Raw genomic sequence first — 20,244 nt, forward strand, 5'->3', positions numbered from 1 at the left:
TAACTTGTGTTCACTCTAAGCAGCTTTTTTAATATGACATCCATGAAAAGCCAAACAATTTCTGTTGTGATGTTTCGGACATAAAAGTTACTGCCAACATTAAATAGTCAAATACATGTATTTTAATTGTGTAAGATCTTTCGTTTTTACAATACATGATTTGCTTTTTTTGACTGTGTCTGAAAGACTTGAAAAATGTACATTTCCATGACACCAAGACGGAACATTATTGGTAGCCACAAGAAAATATTTAGTCACAACTGTAATTAAAGTGTTGTAAGGGCAGTTTTACATAGCAAACAGAATAAGGAAAGCAACCATCAAACAGAAGAGTCCCATAGCTTCAGACAGGGCAAATCCCAGGATGGCATATGAGAACAGCTGCTGTTTCAGAGATGGGTTCCTGAAAACAAAGAGTTACAAATGAATCCAACAAGAAATGTGTGAACAGTTTTATGGATATATTGTGACAAAATTAAAACAAACCTGGCATAGCCAATGATGAGACTACCGAACACTGTCCCAATTCCAGCACCAGATCCAGCAACTCCAACAGTGGCAGCTCCAGCACCAATAAACTTGGCGGCAGTGTCAATGTCCCTGCTGATGGCGCTGGTCTGGAAGCCTCTCAGTGTGACCTGAGTAAGGTGGTTCTGTGGCATCACAGCAACAGTGCTCTGCATCAAAAACAGAAACAATAAAATAAACATTCACGTTTATTTAAAAGTTCTGAAACATGATTAACACCATGAGCTGATATACAGAATAATGCTAGAAAAACATGACAAACAAAACCTTTTGATAACTGAGCAAGAGCCCATGTTAGCTTTTAAAATTAACATTCAAAACTTGTAAAACAATATACAAAAAGAGAACTTTATATCTGTAGTTTAATAAATAAATAAATAAAAATCAATGGAACAACAAACAGGCCTTAAAACAGATTCTAATTTCTGATGCATCTTTTTATTTTATTGCTTTAGGAATTTAGAATTAGGCAAGCAGTCTGTAACTTCATACGTCATTTTTAAAATTAACAATAAAATAAAATTCCTTCTTAACATATGTTTAGTAAAAAAGTTATTCTGTGCAAAGCGTGCAATTCTCACCTCTGTTTGGGCTTCAGGCCTGGACAGCACAGAGGCTGACAGGGGTCTGTAAAGAGCCCGGGAACCAGCACGGACCTGCAACAACAATAAGAAAACAACAAGAGAAAAGGGTTAAATTATAAAATGAAACAAACGTTTTATAAGACTTGATTCCGTTGTCAGATCCCATGTACACAAACGAGCATGTGAAAGGCACCTTGAATGTCACTGTCAATCAGCATAATTCATTCACTCAGACACCTGTAGCATTCAGTGATGTCAGTAAAACTTAAAACGTAAAAAAACAAACAACTTGTGATTAGTTTCATTAACCTATTGTGCAATTATTAGATAAAGATTTGCAACTCTGGTTTCTTACTATTGCAGAACGCATAGTTTGAAAATCTGCAGCTGATAAAATGACCTTGGAAACAGTCAACACTGAGCTACATACATGTATAAATTAGTACAGACTAAATGAACAGTCATGAACAATTATTAATTAATGCACTGGCCTGTGATAACTATTTTCTGAACGCCGAGCTAATCTCGGCTAAGTGTTTGACCTTAGCTAACAGCATTAGCTGTCTGTTGAAATTTGAAGCAAAAGTAAAGCAGCAATTCGCTTAATAATCGACATGCACCTTTTTTTACGAACAATAAAGTTACGTTTTCATTGTGAAAAGGTTTGTTTCATTAAAATGTTAGCATTAGCTGCAGGCTAACCCGCTGGCCTAGTCTGCGAATACCCTTGCAAATAAGCTAGTCAAGTTCGACCAGAGGCCCACCGGATATATTAGTAATTCTAACTCATATTTACAAACTCGGAAACACAGAAAGGAGAACAAACTCACCACAGCCGGTGTGGAAACAAACTTTGCACAGGCGTACATCTTGTATTTTAGGTAGTTTTAACCGGTTTGATCAAATCTGGCTGAAGCCCGGGTCTCTCTGGAGGAAGAAAAAGACAATTAAGGTCAAACAGGTGTAAAAATGCTCCACAGAGAAAATAAAGGCATTCGGATATACATTGAAATCTATTCTGCACGCTATCCTCACTTGTGCAGTGCAAGGTGAAGCTATAAGACAAAGATGAATAAGGATTTATGAAGGTACGCTTCTCATTCAAACTGCCATTACAGACTTACCGACTGCAGAGGACGAACCACAGTGGGAAAGGGCGCATGCGCGACATGACGTCTAAGAGACCCGGATGACAGTGAAGGGTCGCTTCAAAAAAACTTTAATTGAAATGTACACGTGAACAAAGTCAACTACTGACAGAACAATCATGTGTTTTTTTTTTTCTTGATCTACTTTCATCAATTTACTTCTAACCTTATTTAAATGTTTAAAACAATATTAAATGTAACAATATTTCCAGTCATAATGGACTATTTAGGTTTTACTATGCCAGATTGGGAAGCAGCTGTAAGCATGGCTGCATAAGCCCACAAAAAATAAATTGCAGCAAATCCTTTAAAGAGCAGGTATATACTTGTAAATTTTAAGTAGTTTTTTTAGATTTTAGAATTTATTTTTATTTTAGATTTTGCACAATTTTTTTCCACCTTATGTACCACATGTGATGCGAATGGCAGTAAAGGAACTTGAACTTGAAGTGCATCAAATTTTTCTTATTTATTTATTTTACATGAACATTCACGTCTTTTTACAACATTTTGTTTTGTTCTTTTCTTTTCTACTGTTCTCAAACTCGGGGCCAGTCGAAGCAGATGACTGCTCAGCTCGTCCTGAGCCTAATTCTGATGGAGGTTTTTTAAAAAGGGAGTTTGTTAGTTTTAGTTGTTAAGAGGGAGTTTTTCCTTTCCACTGTTGCCATTGTGCTTGCTCAGGATGGGAGACTGAGACAGAGTGAAGATTCAATGCTCCCTTACATAGATAACTTTTACTAATTGGCTGTGTATGTAAGTGAATGCAGTGCCCTGAGACAATTTCTATTGTGACTTAGCACTATAAACATGCCTCAGTCTGCCAGCATGGAGGCCTCTGTAGACACTTGTGATGATTTTATCAGATATTTTGTTGAAAAGGTTGAGGCAACCAGGTCTTACTCTACAGCTGACCCCTCCATCTTTGTCCCTTCTGGCTTCAATCAATTTGAGCCCATTTCTCACATTTTTAATGGATGTTGTTGGTCTCAAACTGGTACTAAATGCCAACAAAACCAAAGGGATGTTGTTTTCAAACAGGAAGTCAGTTCCAGCAGTCCTTCCTTCTATTTTATCTTCAAATGGTGACCCAATTGAGTTTGTCGATTCTTTCAAATACTTGGGTATCTTGGTTGATTCACATCTTTCTTTTAAGCCCCATGCCAAAAACTTGGCAAAGAAACTGAAAGTTAAATTGGGTTTCTTTTTCAGAAATAGATCCTGTCTAACTCTGAGCTCTAGAAAACACTTTATAACTGCAACTTTCCTTCCCTCCATTGACTACGGTCATCATTTTACATGAATGCTCCTACAAGCACCCTGCAGATGCTGAACGCTGCCTATCATGCTGCACTAAGATTCATAATTGGTTGTAACTATGGTACCTACCACTGCACCCTGTATTCACTGGTCACACAGACTCTCCCACTGGTACATTTTTATCTTTAAATTACTTCTTGGTCTGTTGCTCATACATCTCCTCCTACATGTCACGACGAGAGAGCAGCTACAGCGTGCGCTCTCAGGACATTATTACCTGCAGTGTCCCCTCAGTGAGGACTGAACTAGGCAAAAAGGCCTTCTCCTACTCTGCTCCTGTTTCCTGGACTATCTTTATATGCTTTTTTATGATTGTCTACAGTGGTCATAATTCTTTGTTAAAACATGTCTCTCGAGGCTCACTGACATTAACCTGTATAAATAAAGGCTGAATGAATGAATGAAAGGTAATATGAAACCTTCATGTTCCTCTGCTGACCCCATCCCTGCATCGTTTTTTTTTAAAGACGTTTTACCCTCAATTGGAGCCTCTGTTCTTGCTATCATAAATAGCAGTATTGCTACAAGTGTGGTTCCTGAAGTTTTTAAACATACATGATTGCTGGACATGGTCACCGGCGACCTCCGTGACCCAAAATGGAAGAAGCGGGTAAAAGATAACGGATGGATGGACTCTGGTCAGTTTGTGATCCTTTTACTCCTGGACCTTACCTTACTTTAGAGTAGTTCTGTTGTTTTCTGAGTGACAGAAGCCTTTGTGTTAATTTATAGTAATATTTATCTGCTTCATTGCTCTTTTTTTTTTTTTTTTTGCGGGGTTCTACAGGGCTCAATTCTCTGACCCCTTCTGTTTTCACTGTATCTGCTCCTTTTCTATCCTGAGCAAACATGGTCTTTCTTTTCACTGTCAGATTTATCTGCCCCTAAAACCCAATAGTTATTTCTCCATTCACCCTCTGTTAAAATGTCTTGATGACATTAAAGCCTGAATGGCTTCAATTTTTCAAGTTAGATGTCCTTTTCATGTCTCCAGACCATCCAAATTGCTGCAGCTCAACTCTTAACAAGAACTTGTAGGTCTGAGCCTATTTCACCAATTTTGTCCTCCCTTCATTGGCTCCCTGAACATATTAGAATAGATTTTAAAATGATCCTGTTGACCTTTAAGCACCTAAATGCCCTTGCACCTTTATTTTGCTCTGAGCTACTTCAACCCTGCTCCTTCTCAGGTGCTGAGATCATCTGATCTGCTGCTTTTGGTTGTACCAAAAAACAGAGGAGATCAGGTTTTTTCAGTTGTGGGCCCTTTAACTTTGGAACAATCTGCCCCCCAACATTAGACAGGTCACTTCACGTCCTGTTTTTAAAGCTCTTATTAAAACACATCTGTTTTCACTGACTTTTAGGTTTAACGCAATGTGATATGATTTAGTATTTTATTGCTCTGTGTTTTTATTTTGATGCTTATAATTAATTTTGATATTGCTTTTTTCATTAAATTACTGCCATTGATGTTTATTGTTAAGCACTTTGGTAACAGCTGCTTTTTTTTTTATAAAGTGCGTTATGAATAAATTTGACTTGTCTTTATAAATAAACTGAACTGACTAAAAAATGTTTTAATATTTGTGATTTATGCAAGTTTTAGAAATCATTCAACAAAATTTGTGAATTAGTGTTTTTACACACACACACAAAAATTATATATATATATATTGCAAGGCAACATGTTTAAAACACATATTTATGTAATAAACCTGAGCCTGTCAGAAACACAGTTGGGATGTTTATGGACATAATTTTCAGAAATTTGTAGATTTTTTATATTTTTTCGATCCACCACTCCTTTATCACTCTGTTTTCTCCTTCACTGTTTACACATTTCCTTATTGCCCATCATGTCTGTCACATATTCAGCCAAGGAAAAGCAACGGCTTTCAAAGAAAACTTTCAAAAACATGGAAAAAAAATTTAACAGACTGACTAACTTCTATGACTGAGTAAAGTGTTTTATTTTTATTATTATATTTTATCTCAGTCACGTTTACACAAAGCAAAAACAAACCTTTTGAAAGTTTCAAATTAGACACTTTCATATTCACATGGAGTCCCAAATGTTTAAATCTGGGTTATTTTAAACTTAAGAACAGTCTTGGTTTGAAACCTAAGTTGTATACCTTTATTAGAAAGAAGGAATGAAGAATTGGATTTAGTTTCTAGATACCATTCAGCATTTAAAGCAAAACTAGAGCAAAATAGAAATAACGTGTTTAAAGCTTCATTTATCAATGAAAAATTGTGCCAGTGCATCATTAGAATATGTATTTATTTATTTATTTATTATTACACACATTAATCATTAGATTATTTGTGATATTTTAAATATGTAATTAAAGCTGTAGAATATAAACATTAATACAAGGATTAAAAATTCTTAAATGTACAAAAACGGTACAATATTTAAAATAAAAAAAAGTTGGCAAATTGATTGCATTTGACGCAGAATTCAGCCTGTGTATCAGTTTTAGTTTTTCCTCTTCTAACAAACACTGTCCACAACTATCACCTGTTCAATTTGCCACCATGTCCAGGACGCTATCATTGAGACTTGGAGGATGATGGTGGAGCTGTAGGCTACCAACACCAGGCAGGTTTGTAATCGTGATGAATGACTCCACAGCAGCTGCTCTGTGATGGAAAAGTAATGAGCAAAGGGAGCCTGCCTTCGCTGCATGCTGGCTTAAAGGGAAGAGAGTCCCAGTGGTTCCTCAGGTATGATCTTTTCAGTTTCACAATGAACATGAAGTCACAGATTCCTCACCTCGTGGGCAGTGGACAAAATCCACCAGTACAGTACGTATAAATGAAAAACTGAAGGAAGACAGTGACAAATTTTATGCATTAAGAAAACACACTATTCTATGTGCTCCACTCTGGCTGACTACGCTTTTGTTTCATTTATTTTCTATTATTTGATCTTGATTCGTAACCATTCAATTCACGTTTGATTAATTAGGGACGTTAAGTTTGACTCACAACGTACAGAGTTTACATACTTCCAACCGAATAAAAACATTTTTACTCTTACGTGTGTTCGTTTATCGGGTTAGCAAAATAGCTCATGAACCACTGGACACATTTGAATAAAACTTTCAGAAATTGGTTTGGATGTTCATTGGATATATATCTACAAGTGATTAACTGTTGCAGCCAACCAAATTTAAGATGGCAGCCACAGCTAAAACACATAAATGGTTGCAGCTAAGTCAGTTTTACAGATATTGAGCTAAATTTTGGTGTAGCTGGGCATCACCCTTAACACAGTCATACAATGCATTCAACCTTTATTTATACAGGTTAATCCCATTGAGCCTCTGGGACTCATTTACAAGAGATACTTGAATTTTAGCAAAGGGTGATGACAACAGTGGATAACAAAAAACAACAATAGACAATCTGCATACAATTTAAAATTTTTTTTAATTTTTTTTACAATATTATTACAATATTACAATAGTATGTACTATGTACTACTACCACTTTTTGTGTAACCCACTATGTGGGTTCCTTCGAGTACGGTACTCCTTCTATTAATTAGCTGATATGGCAAAAGTAAACTACTAAAACCACTATTACCAATACTAAACTCCTAGGAGGAAATGTTGGACCTGATCAGAGGACTTTGGACTCTTGGGAGCCTAAATGTGAATAACAACAGAAGAAATTGCACACAGTTTATAGAAAAGGAATAAAATTTACTGAATAGAATAAAGCATTCAGTTTGCATATATGATGATTATAAACAAAATTTTGCGTTTGTTGGAAAAAATACACATTAGAATAAAGTATTTACAAAAATAAAAAAAGAATAGGATGAAAAATACAAAGTAAAGAAAATATCCCTATATAATAGTACAAAACAATAACAATAACTGTACAATATAATAGTACATATTACATAGTAGATATTGCATAGCACAACAGTACAATAACTTGCATGAGATAGTTTATAACACCTTTTACCAAGTTTTCCTTTCAACTCCCACTATTTTCATGATCTTAATTTAAAACAGTGTCATAAAAAGCAGCAGGTGATATGAATTGCTTCAGTTGCTGATAGGCCTTTAATTCCACTTCAGATTTTTGTTTTAATGTATAGCAATTACAGTCACACCCCGCCTGATTTACAATTTTAGCTGTTACCACTGTATCCCATCCACAGTGAGTCCTCATAAAGTGATATTACACAAACATTAAGAGAATTACTTCAACGGATGCATTGTGCTGAACAACATTAAGCGTGATACTTCAGGTGTGGTTTTATTTGTCATATGCAGATCAACACAAGGTCAACAATGAAATGAAAGGCTGAGGACGAGAAGAACTGTCTCGACTCGCCAAAACAACAACAACAACAACTACCAAAGCATGCAACAAAAATACAAAAACAAGGTGCCAAAAGTGAAAATGTGAAATACATTATTTACAGGAGAAATCCATCTACTTGCTTGAATAATAATTATTATTATTACTGCTGATCAACCAATTGTTTTATTTTCTTCCATTACTAATACATTGTTTTGGTGGGATTTGGTGCTTTCATGGTTCTATATTTAAATTTATCAGACCACCATGTCAGTATAAAATTTTAGATTATGTCTTCAAATGGCTTGAAGAAGTTTAGGTTTTCTATTTATTTTAACCTATTTAATGCTATTATTATGATAAATATTCTATTATATTATTTAATTTATTATTCTAATCAGTATTATTGAACAGTTTGTCCTGCCTTATATTAAGCTTTGTTTTCTCTTTTACACCAACCAGAACTTCTTTAAATGCGTCATTTAGTGATCAATCAAAGAGAATCCACTTTGAATGGATTATATAATATTGTTATTTACATGAAGGGTAAACAATGGATATTCAAAAATCACATTCCTTGGACATAAATGCAAAAACTGTATTATTGTTGTGTTTAATTGTACAGTGGAAATCATTCCAACAGCACGTTATAATTCATTCAACCTTTATACAGGTTAGTCTCATTGAGCCACGAGGACTCATTTACAAGAGAGACCTGATCTAAACAAAGAACACAGATGAGGTACAGACAACAATAGACAGTCATAAAAAAACATGTTAAATTAAACGTAATAGAAGAAATTGTAAAAATAATAAATAAAAAACAGCTACATTATAAAAACAGCTACATTAATAATTTTCTTTACTGCTTTATGCAGTTCTTAAACATACATGAGTTCATTCTACAAACTCAGCTCACACACATTGGTATGATGTTTTTTTTGAAAGCATAAGAACAATAAAAATTGTTTTATCAGAAACCAGAGGAAAGTAATTTACTTATAGGCCAGTAGAGGGTGCTGGTGTGATGAATGGGGTCTGGTGTTTTGTTGCTGCAGGGGGTCAAAGCAACTGGTACAGAATAGATGAGAAACATATTCTTCTTTCTGAATCCTTAGATTTAAAGTGAACCGAGTAAAGCAGAATATATTATTTTGTTGATCTGCATATATGGGTCACATATCTACATTTTTATGGTGGTATGTATTTGCTTTGCTCATAGGATCTACTTGAAGCACATATTTTTGTGCAGTAAAAATACATTTTAAAGCTAACATATAGCATGTTTAAGTTCTCACTGATGACACAGACCTTCTCCTAATGCATGATGTAAAACAAAGGAGTGAACACTAGGCCAAAGTGTAATGCAACGTCTTATAGGTCAGAGCTAACCGAATGGTAAAACATGAACAGCTACAATACATTAATTGCAAGACAGCACATATCAAAGTGGCCGTTAACTACCTGGGGTCAATGTCATACTGTCTAATTAACTGGGCTGCATTTGTGTGGTCCTGTGTGGCTCTGGAAGGTGGAGAGTGCAGCCTATCTCACACACCCCACCACCCTTCTCCTCGCCTTTTCCTTCCTTGCGTTCACAGGCACGCACTCGCTGTCTGAGTTCTTGCATAGACCACTGTGAGACATTCCATTTGCATGCCCGCCCCATCAAGCTGGATGCACTCAGACTGGTAATAAAAGGCATTGACCCCCTTAACCTTTATGAATTACAATTTGTGCCTGCGGCACGTCCTGTCAGAGGCCTCAGAAAAGCAGGCACCTCAGCCCGGGTGTGTGCGTGTTGTTTTGCAGTTGTTAAGGAGAGGGGAAAAGGTTTTTACAGCTTCTCGTCGGAGCTCCTGACAAGCAGCGAGGAGGCGGTCTGACAGCAGGAGCAGAGTAGGGAGGGACTGCAATGCTGTTGATGGCTCCATGCTAATCTCCATCGCTGGATGCTGCACAAAACTGAACGAGTTTCTTACTTTCCCACGACTAAGGCTTTGGACCAGTTTTGCTCTGATTTCTGAACCATATAAACGTTTAAAAATATGTTTATGCAGATGAAGATAAACCAATTATTAGGAATGACCACTTGTTGATTTGGTTGACATCAATTTATCGTGTTTGCTAGACTGACAGTAATTGTCTTTTCAGTCCAAACCTTCCCAGAAAACAACAGGGAGCAAATCTGAATGACTGCAAACATGTCACCTAATTTAATGTAATATACATTGAAAGTGCTAATTTAGACCTGGAAAAGATAGTTAGCTTCATACCTGATTGGCATTTGCCACAATCCACACGCCTAAATAAAATAAATAAATAAATAAATAAATAAAATCTGCACACAGCTTTCAGTGTCTTTCTGTTAATTTGCTTGGGGAAGTTCAGCATCAGTTACGGTAAAATGTCTCAACATTGTTTCTTTAATTCTGCTGATTATGAAGTGGGGTGCAGTTTATTATTTTAATCAGAAAGTTCATTTCCACACAGATGACATAAAGTATCCATGTCTCCCACACATGCATGCAGAGACAGAAGACCTAAAATCATCACTAAACATTATGATTTTAGCCACTTTGGAAGGTTTTTGTTTAAAAAAAAAAAAAAAATCTATAAACATATTTCTACTTGATTCAAACCAAACCAAAATTCATCCATCCATCCATTATTTTTACCCGCTTCCTTCATTTTGGGTCACGGGGGTCGCCGGTGCCCATGCCCAGCAATCACTGTGCAAGGGGCGGGGTACACCCTGGACGGGTCGTACGTCCATCACAGGGCCCCAAACCAAAATTCCTTACTAAAAAGCTCATACTGAAATATTGAATAATTTACTCAAGTCATGTCTTATTTCACCTTTTACTTTAATTACACAATTGTTCACACGCACGCATGCTGTTGTTAGCAAAGTGCATAAGTGCGTAAAATAATAATAGGTAAGAACATGTAGAAACTCATCAGATTCAAACAGGAAGTCAAGGTGTTAGATTCTAACTTGCTTGTAAAATAATAATAATTATTATTACTGCTGATCAACCAATTGTTTTTATCATTTAGAAGATGTTAGTTTAAACACATTGCACAGTTTGTTAAACATTTAGAAGTGCTTAGTTTGGTTTTATTTATTATATGTTTTGGTATTCAGGTAATTTAGGAATAATTTCGCTATTTATTCATATTCATGAGATGCCTGTCTCCAGCTCTTCGCCACCTGTTTTCTATTAGTAATCAAGCACCCCTGTTGTCTATTACAGTTTCTTCTCCTAATATATACACTCCTTCCCCACCTAAACTTTTAAATAGCATAAATCTGACCAAGTTAAAATGCTAACAGTGTGGCCAAGAACAAATAATCTGTTTACATTTATTTATTTTGCTGCTTTTTGGATTCTTGAGTTAAGAACTTTGCAGCACGGTGACTTTTTTCCTCCTGTGTGCTTGCATTCAGGTCATCCACGGCTCATGACACATGTAAACACTGACAGAGAATGATGATGACAAGTTTAAATACAATGACCTCTTCTTTTAATCCACAATTGTTCCCCCCAAAAAATTGTATTAAAGTTTTAAGCTCTATATAAAATACATTACAAAGAGAAGAAAGATTAGCTTGTCAAGCACTGAATTAGGAAAACAACTACTTTTTACCTTTGCATAATTAGCTACATTAAATTATATTAATGTAGCTTTTTGATTTAGATTGATAAACAATTTAAAGATTATCACAGGCCAAATGTGGCAGAAATAGTAATAATGATTACAAGAAAGATTTTGCTTGTAACGAGATATATTTAAAAAATGTGACTGTGCCATTTCTTCCAGGTGGCACAGTTGATAATCATTGCTGTGATGATCATAAACCATGATAACACCTTCCAGCTTCGGTCCCAGAGCAAACCAGAGAACAGGTGTAAAATCAGCTGGAGACTGAATTGAATCCAGGTCACAGCTGTACAAAGTCCCTGCTTGTACAGATTTTTAGGAGAAACATTTACTTTCCAGCCTGAGAAGCTTCTTTATGGAGAGCGTAGACAGACTTCAAGCAGCTGGTCCAATATTGAGTAATTCCACTCAGGCAGTTTCTTACTACTGTTGGAAACTATCTTAAAAAAATGCACCAAACATTGTTTTTCCTCTGAAAGATTTAAAGGACATTAGCATTCATAAAATTGATTTTTCAGCAAATCTATAACAACACTGATGTTTGTGCTGCTGAGCAGAGCAGCTGGATGCATAAGAAATGCTGAAGCATGCAGTATTGTTAGTTTTGTCCCGACTTTTTCAGCTACATCTGTATTCGCCAGATGCCCTTTGAGCATTCAACTGAGCTTAGCGATTTTTATCATATATTATATATATCATATATTCTTCAGCAGATGTAATACCATGCCAGCATTGGCTTGAATTTGAATAAAGTTTTAAAACGGGTCCAGTGTTCTAACAAACACCAGCATGAACTGAGCTTTAATCCTCTTTCCTCTCTTTGTTGAACATCAGGAAATTCAGGCGGCGGTTGTGTGAACAGGAGCGTGACTGACAGGGGCAGCCGTGCGATGATTGGTTTACGGATCTGCGCTTTTTTTTTAGTGACTCTGAGGTCACTAACATCTACAGTCAAATGGCTTATGAAACTTTAGGGAAAGCCACCAAGAACTGATGACAGAAAAAAAAAACCATGTGTAGATAAACTGCACCATAAAGGAATTTGCTTGACATACGCTGTGGTCTATGGCTACAATGTGTTGCTGTCTCTTTTTTCAGCAACACCCTACATGCATACAATATGCAGGTTTCAGCAGACAGAAGGTTGTTAAGGACCACATATGGAGAAAGGATTTGATAGACAGACACTTTATGGTGCACACAGTTTATAAAATAAGAGCTATGGTGCATCTCCAGCACCAGTCACTCTGTTTACAACTTAAAAAAGAAATTAAATAAGTTCTAGGCTAATCGGATGTGGCAGTATGTTGCTCCCTGTTGAGTATTATTGCTCTGTTTACTCACTGTTTTAGATCATATTTACTGTTGTGGTCCAGTTGTTGTCACTTTGACTGTATACTGTTGTCAAAAGTATTTGAATGAACCAATTCGCAGATTAGAGATTAAGAATGTCATTCTGACCAGCTACCATGTACAAGAACAAAGTGAATCTCTGCTATCTCCAAACAACTCCAGTCTCAAATAAACAAACAAACAAATAAATAAATACACAAACAAATACATAAATAAATAAATAATCAATAGTGGTTCATGTGGACTATATTTAAAAAAACTTCAAATCACTCTCATGTTTTAAACAGTTATTTCCATCCATCCATCCATCCATCCATCCATCCATCCATCCATCCATCCATCCATCCATCCATCATCTTCTTCCTTTTTGGGCCATGGGGGGGTCACTGGAGCCCATATTCAGCAACCCTGTGCAAGAGGTGGGGGACACCCTGGACAGATCACCAGTCCATCACACCACATAGAGACAAATGAGACAAATGAGACAAACAACCATTCACTTTCTTTTTCACATTTTGGATGTAAACCTGAATGACAACCTCAGCTGGGGCAACAACACCACCAGCCTGATCAAGAAGCTCATCAGAGACTCTACTTCCTCAGGCAGCTGAGACGAGCTGGACTGGGAAGCTCAGTCCTCACCTCCTTCTACAGGTGTGCAGTGGAGAGCATCCTGTTCTCCAGCATCAACATGTGGTATGGAGGCTGCACAGCTGCAGAAAGAAAAGCTTTGCAGAGAGTGGTGAAGGCTGCACAGAAGACTGTCGGAGTCAGTCTCCCCACCATCACAGACATCTACACCTCCAGATGCAGGAAGAGGGCCACCTGCATCATGAAGGACCCCGCTCACACATCACACACAATTTTTGCCCCACTCCCCTCAGGAAAGAAGTTGAGGAGCATTAAGCGTAGAACCACTAGACTGAGGAACAGCTTCTACCCTGAGGCTGTTAGACTCATGAATCTCTAACCAGAATAATCACTGTGAAAAAATCACATCATGTTGCTGCTGATCTGTTTCATGTTGCTGCTGATCTGTTTCATGTTGCTGTGTTCATTCGTGCTCATCTGTTTACACAGACTCATGTTCGTGCTGCTGTTCGGCGTATTGTTTTTATGTTATTAGTGCTTATTGTATTTTTAGTTGATGTTTTTCTTAGTTCATATCTTAGATCTTATTACTGTTTTTCTTTTACATTTTATTGTTGGATGTAACTGGGACCCTGTGTACATAATTTCCACATGTGGTGGACCGATGATAGAGAAACTCTGACTCTGACATCTAGTTACAATTTCGAGTTACAAATTAGCCAAACATACATATTTTGGTCTGTAGGAGGAAAGCAGAGTACCTGGAGAAAAGCAAAACATGCACAGAGAGAAAATGCAAACCACACCCAGAAAGGCCCCCGGTCAAGATTCATTCCGGCAACCTGTCAACAGCTCTACCAACTGAGCCACCATGCCACCAAGTTACCATATTTACAAGAAATATCAAAGCTATTGTGAGGGCAAATGGCAGCAACAAGCTGTAACACTGTTGATGCAATCCAAAGCACTTTCAGCAGGAATATAATCAGATTTCTGCAAAAAATAACTTTGTGTTGTTTATATATATTTATAGTGGAGCTAGTTTAAGATGGCCACAATGCACTTGTCCTCGCAATTGTTCAATCACTTTATTCTGAAATGAATCATATTTTTCTTAACTGAGGTTATTCAATATATACAGCAGGTCAAGTCAATTGTTCATAGGCTTTTTATAAAATGCCACTTGAAAAGATCTGAATTATCTCTTTAAACTGATTTAAACAGTCCTTATTATGCACGCAATACCTTACTATATTTTGTTTGAATCATTAACAAAATTACCCAAACCACAGTGTATTTGAAGCTTGTTACACATAAATAAACCCACTGGGAAAATCAGTTTAAAATTTGTATGGAACGCCTCGTTTTTTTATGGGACGCATATGGTTGTATTTTATACTGCTCAATTAAATCTCTTTAAACTAGGATTAACTTTTTGGAGCAGCAATCCATTATATAAATTCTCCCTACTCATAGGCATCGAGCGTGCAGCTGCTGCAAATGTCGCCTGAACAGACACACACACACACACAGAGTGCTCACAGACTGGGGTGTCAGAATCGTTGCTGTCACAACAGTATTTAGTGAACGATCCCTTCCTGCTTTTAATGGCCTGACCTACATCTCAGTTCAGAGAGCTAATAAAGCCAGTCTGGTGTAGGTCCTGGAGCTGCACAATGTCACTCACAGATGCCCAACTCAGCAAGATCCGGAATGCTCAATTAGTTGCTTTTACAGGTCCCATTAATATGCATTAACTCTCTGTGCAACATACAAACATTATGCTGGCAACATGTCAGCAAGGTAACGTAGTTTTGTTTATTTGTATGAAAACAATTGAAGTTTTGGCATTTTGAAAACCACAGCATACTGAATCTAACCTTGAGTGAAGGAAATGAGAAACCAGGAGTGAAATTTACGATTCTGCTTCGAAGGATTATAATTAAAACCTGAAATATACATGTTTTGTTTGACAAACCCATTTTTTTAATTTGTTTTCTTATTTTATAGAACAAAAACAAATTGAAAATAGTATTCCTTGAAGAAACTCGTATTGTCTGCCACATTGAACAACAAGATTTGAAACAAAATCTCAAGCAATTTTTTAATAGTTTTGGTGTAATGATGTTATGCACACCAAAGTTCAAAGGAAGGTGAAACGTCTCAGCACAAAAAGCAAAACTTAGATCAATATCTGTAAAAGTGACCGAGATATAGATATTTTTGTGTTGGCAATGGTGTGGCTGTGGCAGCCATCTTGAATAAGGATGACTCAAAAAGTTAATTATGTACATCCAGTGACAACTTGTTTAGAGTTTCATTGAAATACACTCATGAGATATTTTGCTAACTGCAACAAGGACTGACTAACAGTTATGTTTTATGTAAAAATATCATGCAATCTTTTAGCACTCGGTGTATGTGATACAGATGGTACTCAGCTACTAACATGTCAAAATTTAGCTCAATATTTGTAAAACTAAAAAAACTTTTGACATTTTAGTGTTTGCTAAAGTTCACTAGCTGTGGTGGCCATCTTGAATTGTGGAGACTGCGAAGGTTAATCGATGAACATCCATAAATAAAATTGCTAAGAGTCTCCAGTCAGTACTTCATGAGATATTTTGCTAACACAGAGACAGACAAGTGAACAAACACATAGCAGGATTTCATAGTGGCGGATGACAATAAAATCCTACTTGTTCAGGCTTTCTAAATGTGACTATTGCCTCCCTTTTACAATGTATGCACATATTTAGATTACCACAAAATAGTGACATGACAGTAATAAAAAGCAAATATCTTTCCACTGTTCTAGTTTTAGCTCTCACACAAAGACAATAACAGCTCATCACAGTAACTTACACAATCTGGTACCACTCCTCCCACCCAATAAACCGATCTGGCACTCAGCAAGCTGAATCAATCATGGCACTTTATTATTCTGTCACTAGTTTGCTTCCTGAAAGTGCGTGCTTACCCTGTCCATGGCCCTGCAATTGTTGCTGTTCAGTGTACATTAAGACAGACATAATTGAGAATGTGGGCGGCCTAAAGTACAGGGCTCAACCTGCCGTCGTTAATCTGTCATATTGTCGAGAGTCACGGCGGTTGTGACACATGAGAGGCTCTACCTTGGAGGTTCTGCTGTAGGTGCTTTGTTGTCCGTGGCAGAGGGCGTCACCTTTTTAAAGTTTATTGGTTTGCCACCAACAGAGAACCTGAGAAAAGTGTGATCTACTGCCCGGCCTCTGGCTTCAATCCTCTGATCTCATCTTGATCCATGCTTGGTGATTAGCTGGGGCTTTCTTAAGACACATAGGTGTTCATAATTTGTTTTATTAAGGGTCAGACTTATTCCAAAGAGTTATGATGCAGAAAACCCCAAAGGAGATACAGTCACACTCCATATAAAAAAAGCCTAATCCTGTTTGTTGTAAAGCATTAAATTATAGAAGCAATCAAATTGAATTAATTGGAAAGTCTTCAGATAGCAGCAATCTCTTTAAATTAGACCACTGATGGCCGTGCTGAAAGTTTGCCTGCGTTTTGTGCAAATTGAAGCTGTTACAACGTAACAAGATTTAAATGAAAGCAATCGTACCATTGGAAAAAGGTGCTTTTTACAATCACTGCCCATATTAGGAATAATAGCTAAATCTTGCCTTGGCGGCCTGTTATTAATTACCTGGCAAATAGAAGCTGTCTGCTTTCAAACTGAGTTATAGTGGCGACGAAAGATCACCAAAGAAAATTAAACAGCAATCAAAGTACATTTCTATCATCATAATTCTGATTGTCAGCATCACCTTTCCTGAGATGGTGCACAGCGGCATACCAAACCCTAGTTTCTATTAAGTGGTTCAATTTTCTGCCGTTCATATTTCATATTTATGCTGTATTACAATCTTGTCTTATGTGCATCCTGCATTATTTTTGCTGGTATGTAACATGATTTATTAGACATGCAGAAGGGAGAATGCTACCATGAAACTGGATCTAATTGATAGTTAGAGCCGATGCTGCTTCTCAACCGTTATTTGTGGCATCTTCTCATCTACGGCAAAATATGTTTACATCACTCCAACGGAAAAAGTAGCCATATAACATGGTGCTGGAAGATTTAGTTTTTATCACATCACACATTTCTTTATTGTGATCTTGCACAGCAAATGATAAAAAACAACAACTGGTTAACACCTTAAAGAGGATGTAAGCTTCTGGTTATGGCTCTTTAGAATGTGGCTGCTTTTATACTCGGGAGTTATATCAGCCTGGAGACCCATAAGTTATGAAATGTCAGGATCCTATGCATTCTAATTGAGTGTGGAGCAGTTAATGGCTGTGGAAATTCAGCCGCTTGACGTCTTATTCCCATGTGTGCCATTTCACAGCCGAGCCCATGAGCCTCAATTAAATGACAAAATGGGCCCATTCTTGAAGATAACAACAATAAAAACACGAGCCTATAAGACAATAATACAGGTCTCACCTTGAATCAACAATGGCCACAGCTTGCAAATGGCTAAGGCGATGAAAAAAAATCAGAGACGTGGGGTCCGTATGAGTTTTTTTTTTCTTGGATGAGAATCGTTATTTATCGGCTAATGATCTAATTACGTTTTGATCACTCAATAATTTGTTTGTTTCATGAACTATACCAAATGGTATAAACATTTTTGCACAATATATATATATATAAAAAAAAAAATCACCTAAACCTCTTTCCATGCTTTTGTTGTTAAAAACAAACAAACAAAAAAAAGGTTTAATAATCAAAAAAATACGTATCTATTATGATTCACATTTGAAACAGGCGAACTGACACGTTTAGTTCAAAAGTTGTTCCTTGCAAGTGTGTGCTTATCTTATTCACATATAAAGGTTGTGAACAATTAATATCTTACCTGTTGTAGATGCTTTGAATGGTCTCAATTTGGAGTTCAAGTTGTGTTTATTTGTCATATGAGGGTTAACGTAAGGTCAAGAGCACAATGACATGTTCAGGGTGAGAAGAACTGATTTGACTCGCTAAAAACAAAGAACAAAAACGAGTAAACACTAAAGCATGCAATAAGGGTACAAAAGTAAAGTACCAAAAAGTGAAAAAGTAAACTATAATATTTACAAGATCCTAAAGAGAAATAGTAAACAATATGGTAGAATATAACGGTGCAAGTAGGATGACTTTGTGTGAACAAGTATTTTAAGGTAGTAAAATAAGCTTAAATGCACATGATGTCTCTGGGCAGCACGTCTAATCCCCAAAAATGTCCCCCGGGCGCTTTCAATAGCTGCCCACTGCACCACCTGGTGGTGGATGGGTTAAATGCAGAGACTAATTTCGCCATTGTATGGAAACATACAGTGCTGACATTGTGATGACATTATTATTATTATTATTATTATTATATATATTGCACATTACTAACATAAACTACACATTGTGTGACAGGTTATTGCACAGGTAGTGAGGAACACAGAGACGAATTATGATAAATTAGTGACATACATGATAAGCCATATAGTGCAGCAGCAATAAACATAATAGCGGTCACAGCTAATGTTAGCCTTATTAGGTGTCACAGATGTGGCTTGGTGCAATGTTGTTGTCAGTTGTTCACTGTAATTATCGAGAGTTCAGTAATCTGACAGCTTGTAATAGCTGTCTTTGAGTCTTTATATATGCAATGGCAGACTCCTGTATTGTCTGCCTGAGGGTAGTAGACGGAAGAGTCCTTGTGCTGGGTGGGTGTGGTCCTTAATGATGCTGTGTGCTTTACGCAGACATCGGCTGTGGTAGATGTCCTGGATGGTGCAGAGACTGCTAACAGTGATGTCCTCTGCTGTTTGCACCACCCTCTGTAGAGCTTTCCAGCTCTGACTGGTGCAGTTCCCATACCACCCTGTGATGCAGCCTGTCAGCAGGCTCTCAATGATGCACCTATAAAAGTTGGTGAGGATGCTGGTGTTCGTACAAAACTTCTTTCGGAGTGCTAAGAATTTAAAAGTCGGGATTTGTGCAGCAGCGTTTTGTCAAAAAGTTTATCATTAGAACCTTATCAGCAATAATATAAGTCACAGAACATGGAGTATGAAAAAAAGGCAGACGTCTTGATCTAATTAGCCTAATTAATATTAAACGTCACCTCATTTTAAACTTCTAAACATTTCATGACAGCCTTTGATCAGTTTGTCACAGTCTTTTGTCCTTTTTCTTTATACTCCCTGCTTTTTCACAGCTGATAAAATTAAAACTATTGAAGCTAATTAGACAGAACATCACTTCAAAAATCACCAGAGCAATTGATGATTTGGACCAGGGTCTAAATGTGGTCCTAAAACAACTCCAGACTGAATCATTTTATGTGAGCAAACTTTATTAACCTTTACACAGTCATCAGTCTGCATTACTCAGTTATGTTTTAAAAAATCTTACTATATTGCTGCATGAAATGTCCCTTCTGTCTTTACCACATATGCTACAACTAGCTGCTACTACTGCTTTATGTGCTTGCAAATAACCAACTAAGTGTAAATATTTGTGTTATATTAAATGACAGTGTAAACCTTTATCAAATTGCATTTGCTTGATGTGCTAATTTTAAATTAAAGCAGTTTAAATTAGTCTAAGCTCTGCTCTGACTGCATTAGCTCATTAATCCAGTCAGATTTTTTTCTACGAAAATAAAAAAGGTATTATTCAGAATTTAGTTCAAAACCTTTAA

The 20,244-nt window shown here is 36.8% G+C and overlaps 2 protein-coding genes across 3 annotated transcripts in view; one reads left to right on the plus strand and one right to left on the minus strand.

Moving 5' to 3' along the window:
- Positions 1-20,244, plus strand: part of osbpl6 (oxysterol binding protein-like 6) — a 792,463-nt gene that overhangs the window by 265,267 nt on the left and 506,952 nt on the right. The window lies entirely within an intron of this gene.
- On the minus strand, positions 100-2,299 carry atp5mc3a (ATP synthase membrane subunit c locus 3a). Of its 2 annotated transcripts, none has more exons than XM_037686979.1 (5): positions 2,237-2,299; positions 1,943-2,039; positions 1,110-1,184; positions 487-677; positions 100-403 (listed from the first exon to the last, which is right to left on the minus strand). In XM_037686979.1, exons 2-5 carry the CDS (start codon positions 1,979-1,981, stop codon positions 289-291), a joined length of 420 nt encoding a protein of 139 aa, XP_037542907.1. In that variant the 5' UTR covers positions 1,982-2,039; positions 2,237-2,299; the 3' UTR covers positions 100-288. The 2 variants fall into 2 exon arrangements, with proteins under 2 accessions (XP_037542907.1, XP_037542908.1); XM_037686980.1 differs by having other exon boundaries at positions 2,148-2,254.

This window comes from Nematolebias whitei, chromosome 13 (genome assembly GCF_014905685.2).
Source record: "Nematolebias whitei isolate Nwh7 chromosome 13, NemWhi1, whole genome shotgun sequence".
NCBI lineage: Eukaryota > Metazoa > Chordata > Actinopteri > Cyprinodontiformes > Rivulidae > Nematolebias > Nematolebias whitei.

What these genes read in the sequence shown, in the direction of transcription:
- atp5mc3a (XM_037686979.1), bottom strand. Translation starts at nt 1,981, where the DNA reads ATGTACGCCTGTGCAAAGTTTGTTTCCACACCGGCTGTG. An exon ending in GGCCTGAAGCCCAAACAGAG is followed by an intron (nt 678 to 1,109) that starts GTGAGAATTGCA and finishes TTTTTGATGCAG; the next exon opens with AGCACTGTTGCTGTGATGCC. An exon ending in CTCATCATTGGCTATGCCAG is followed by an intron (nt 404 to 486) that starts GTTTGTTTTAAT and finishes CTTTGTTTTCAG; the next exon opens with GAACCCATCTCTGAAACAGC.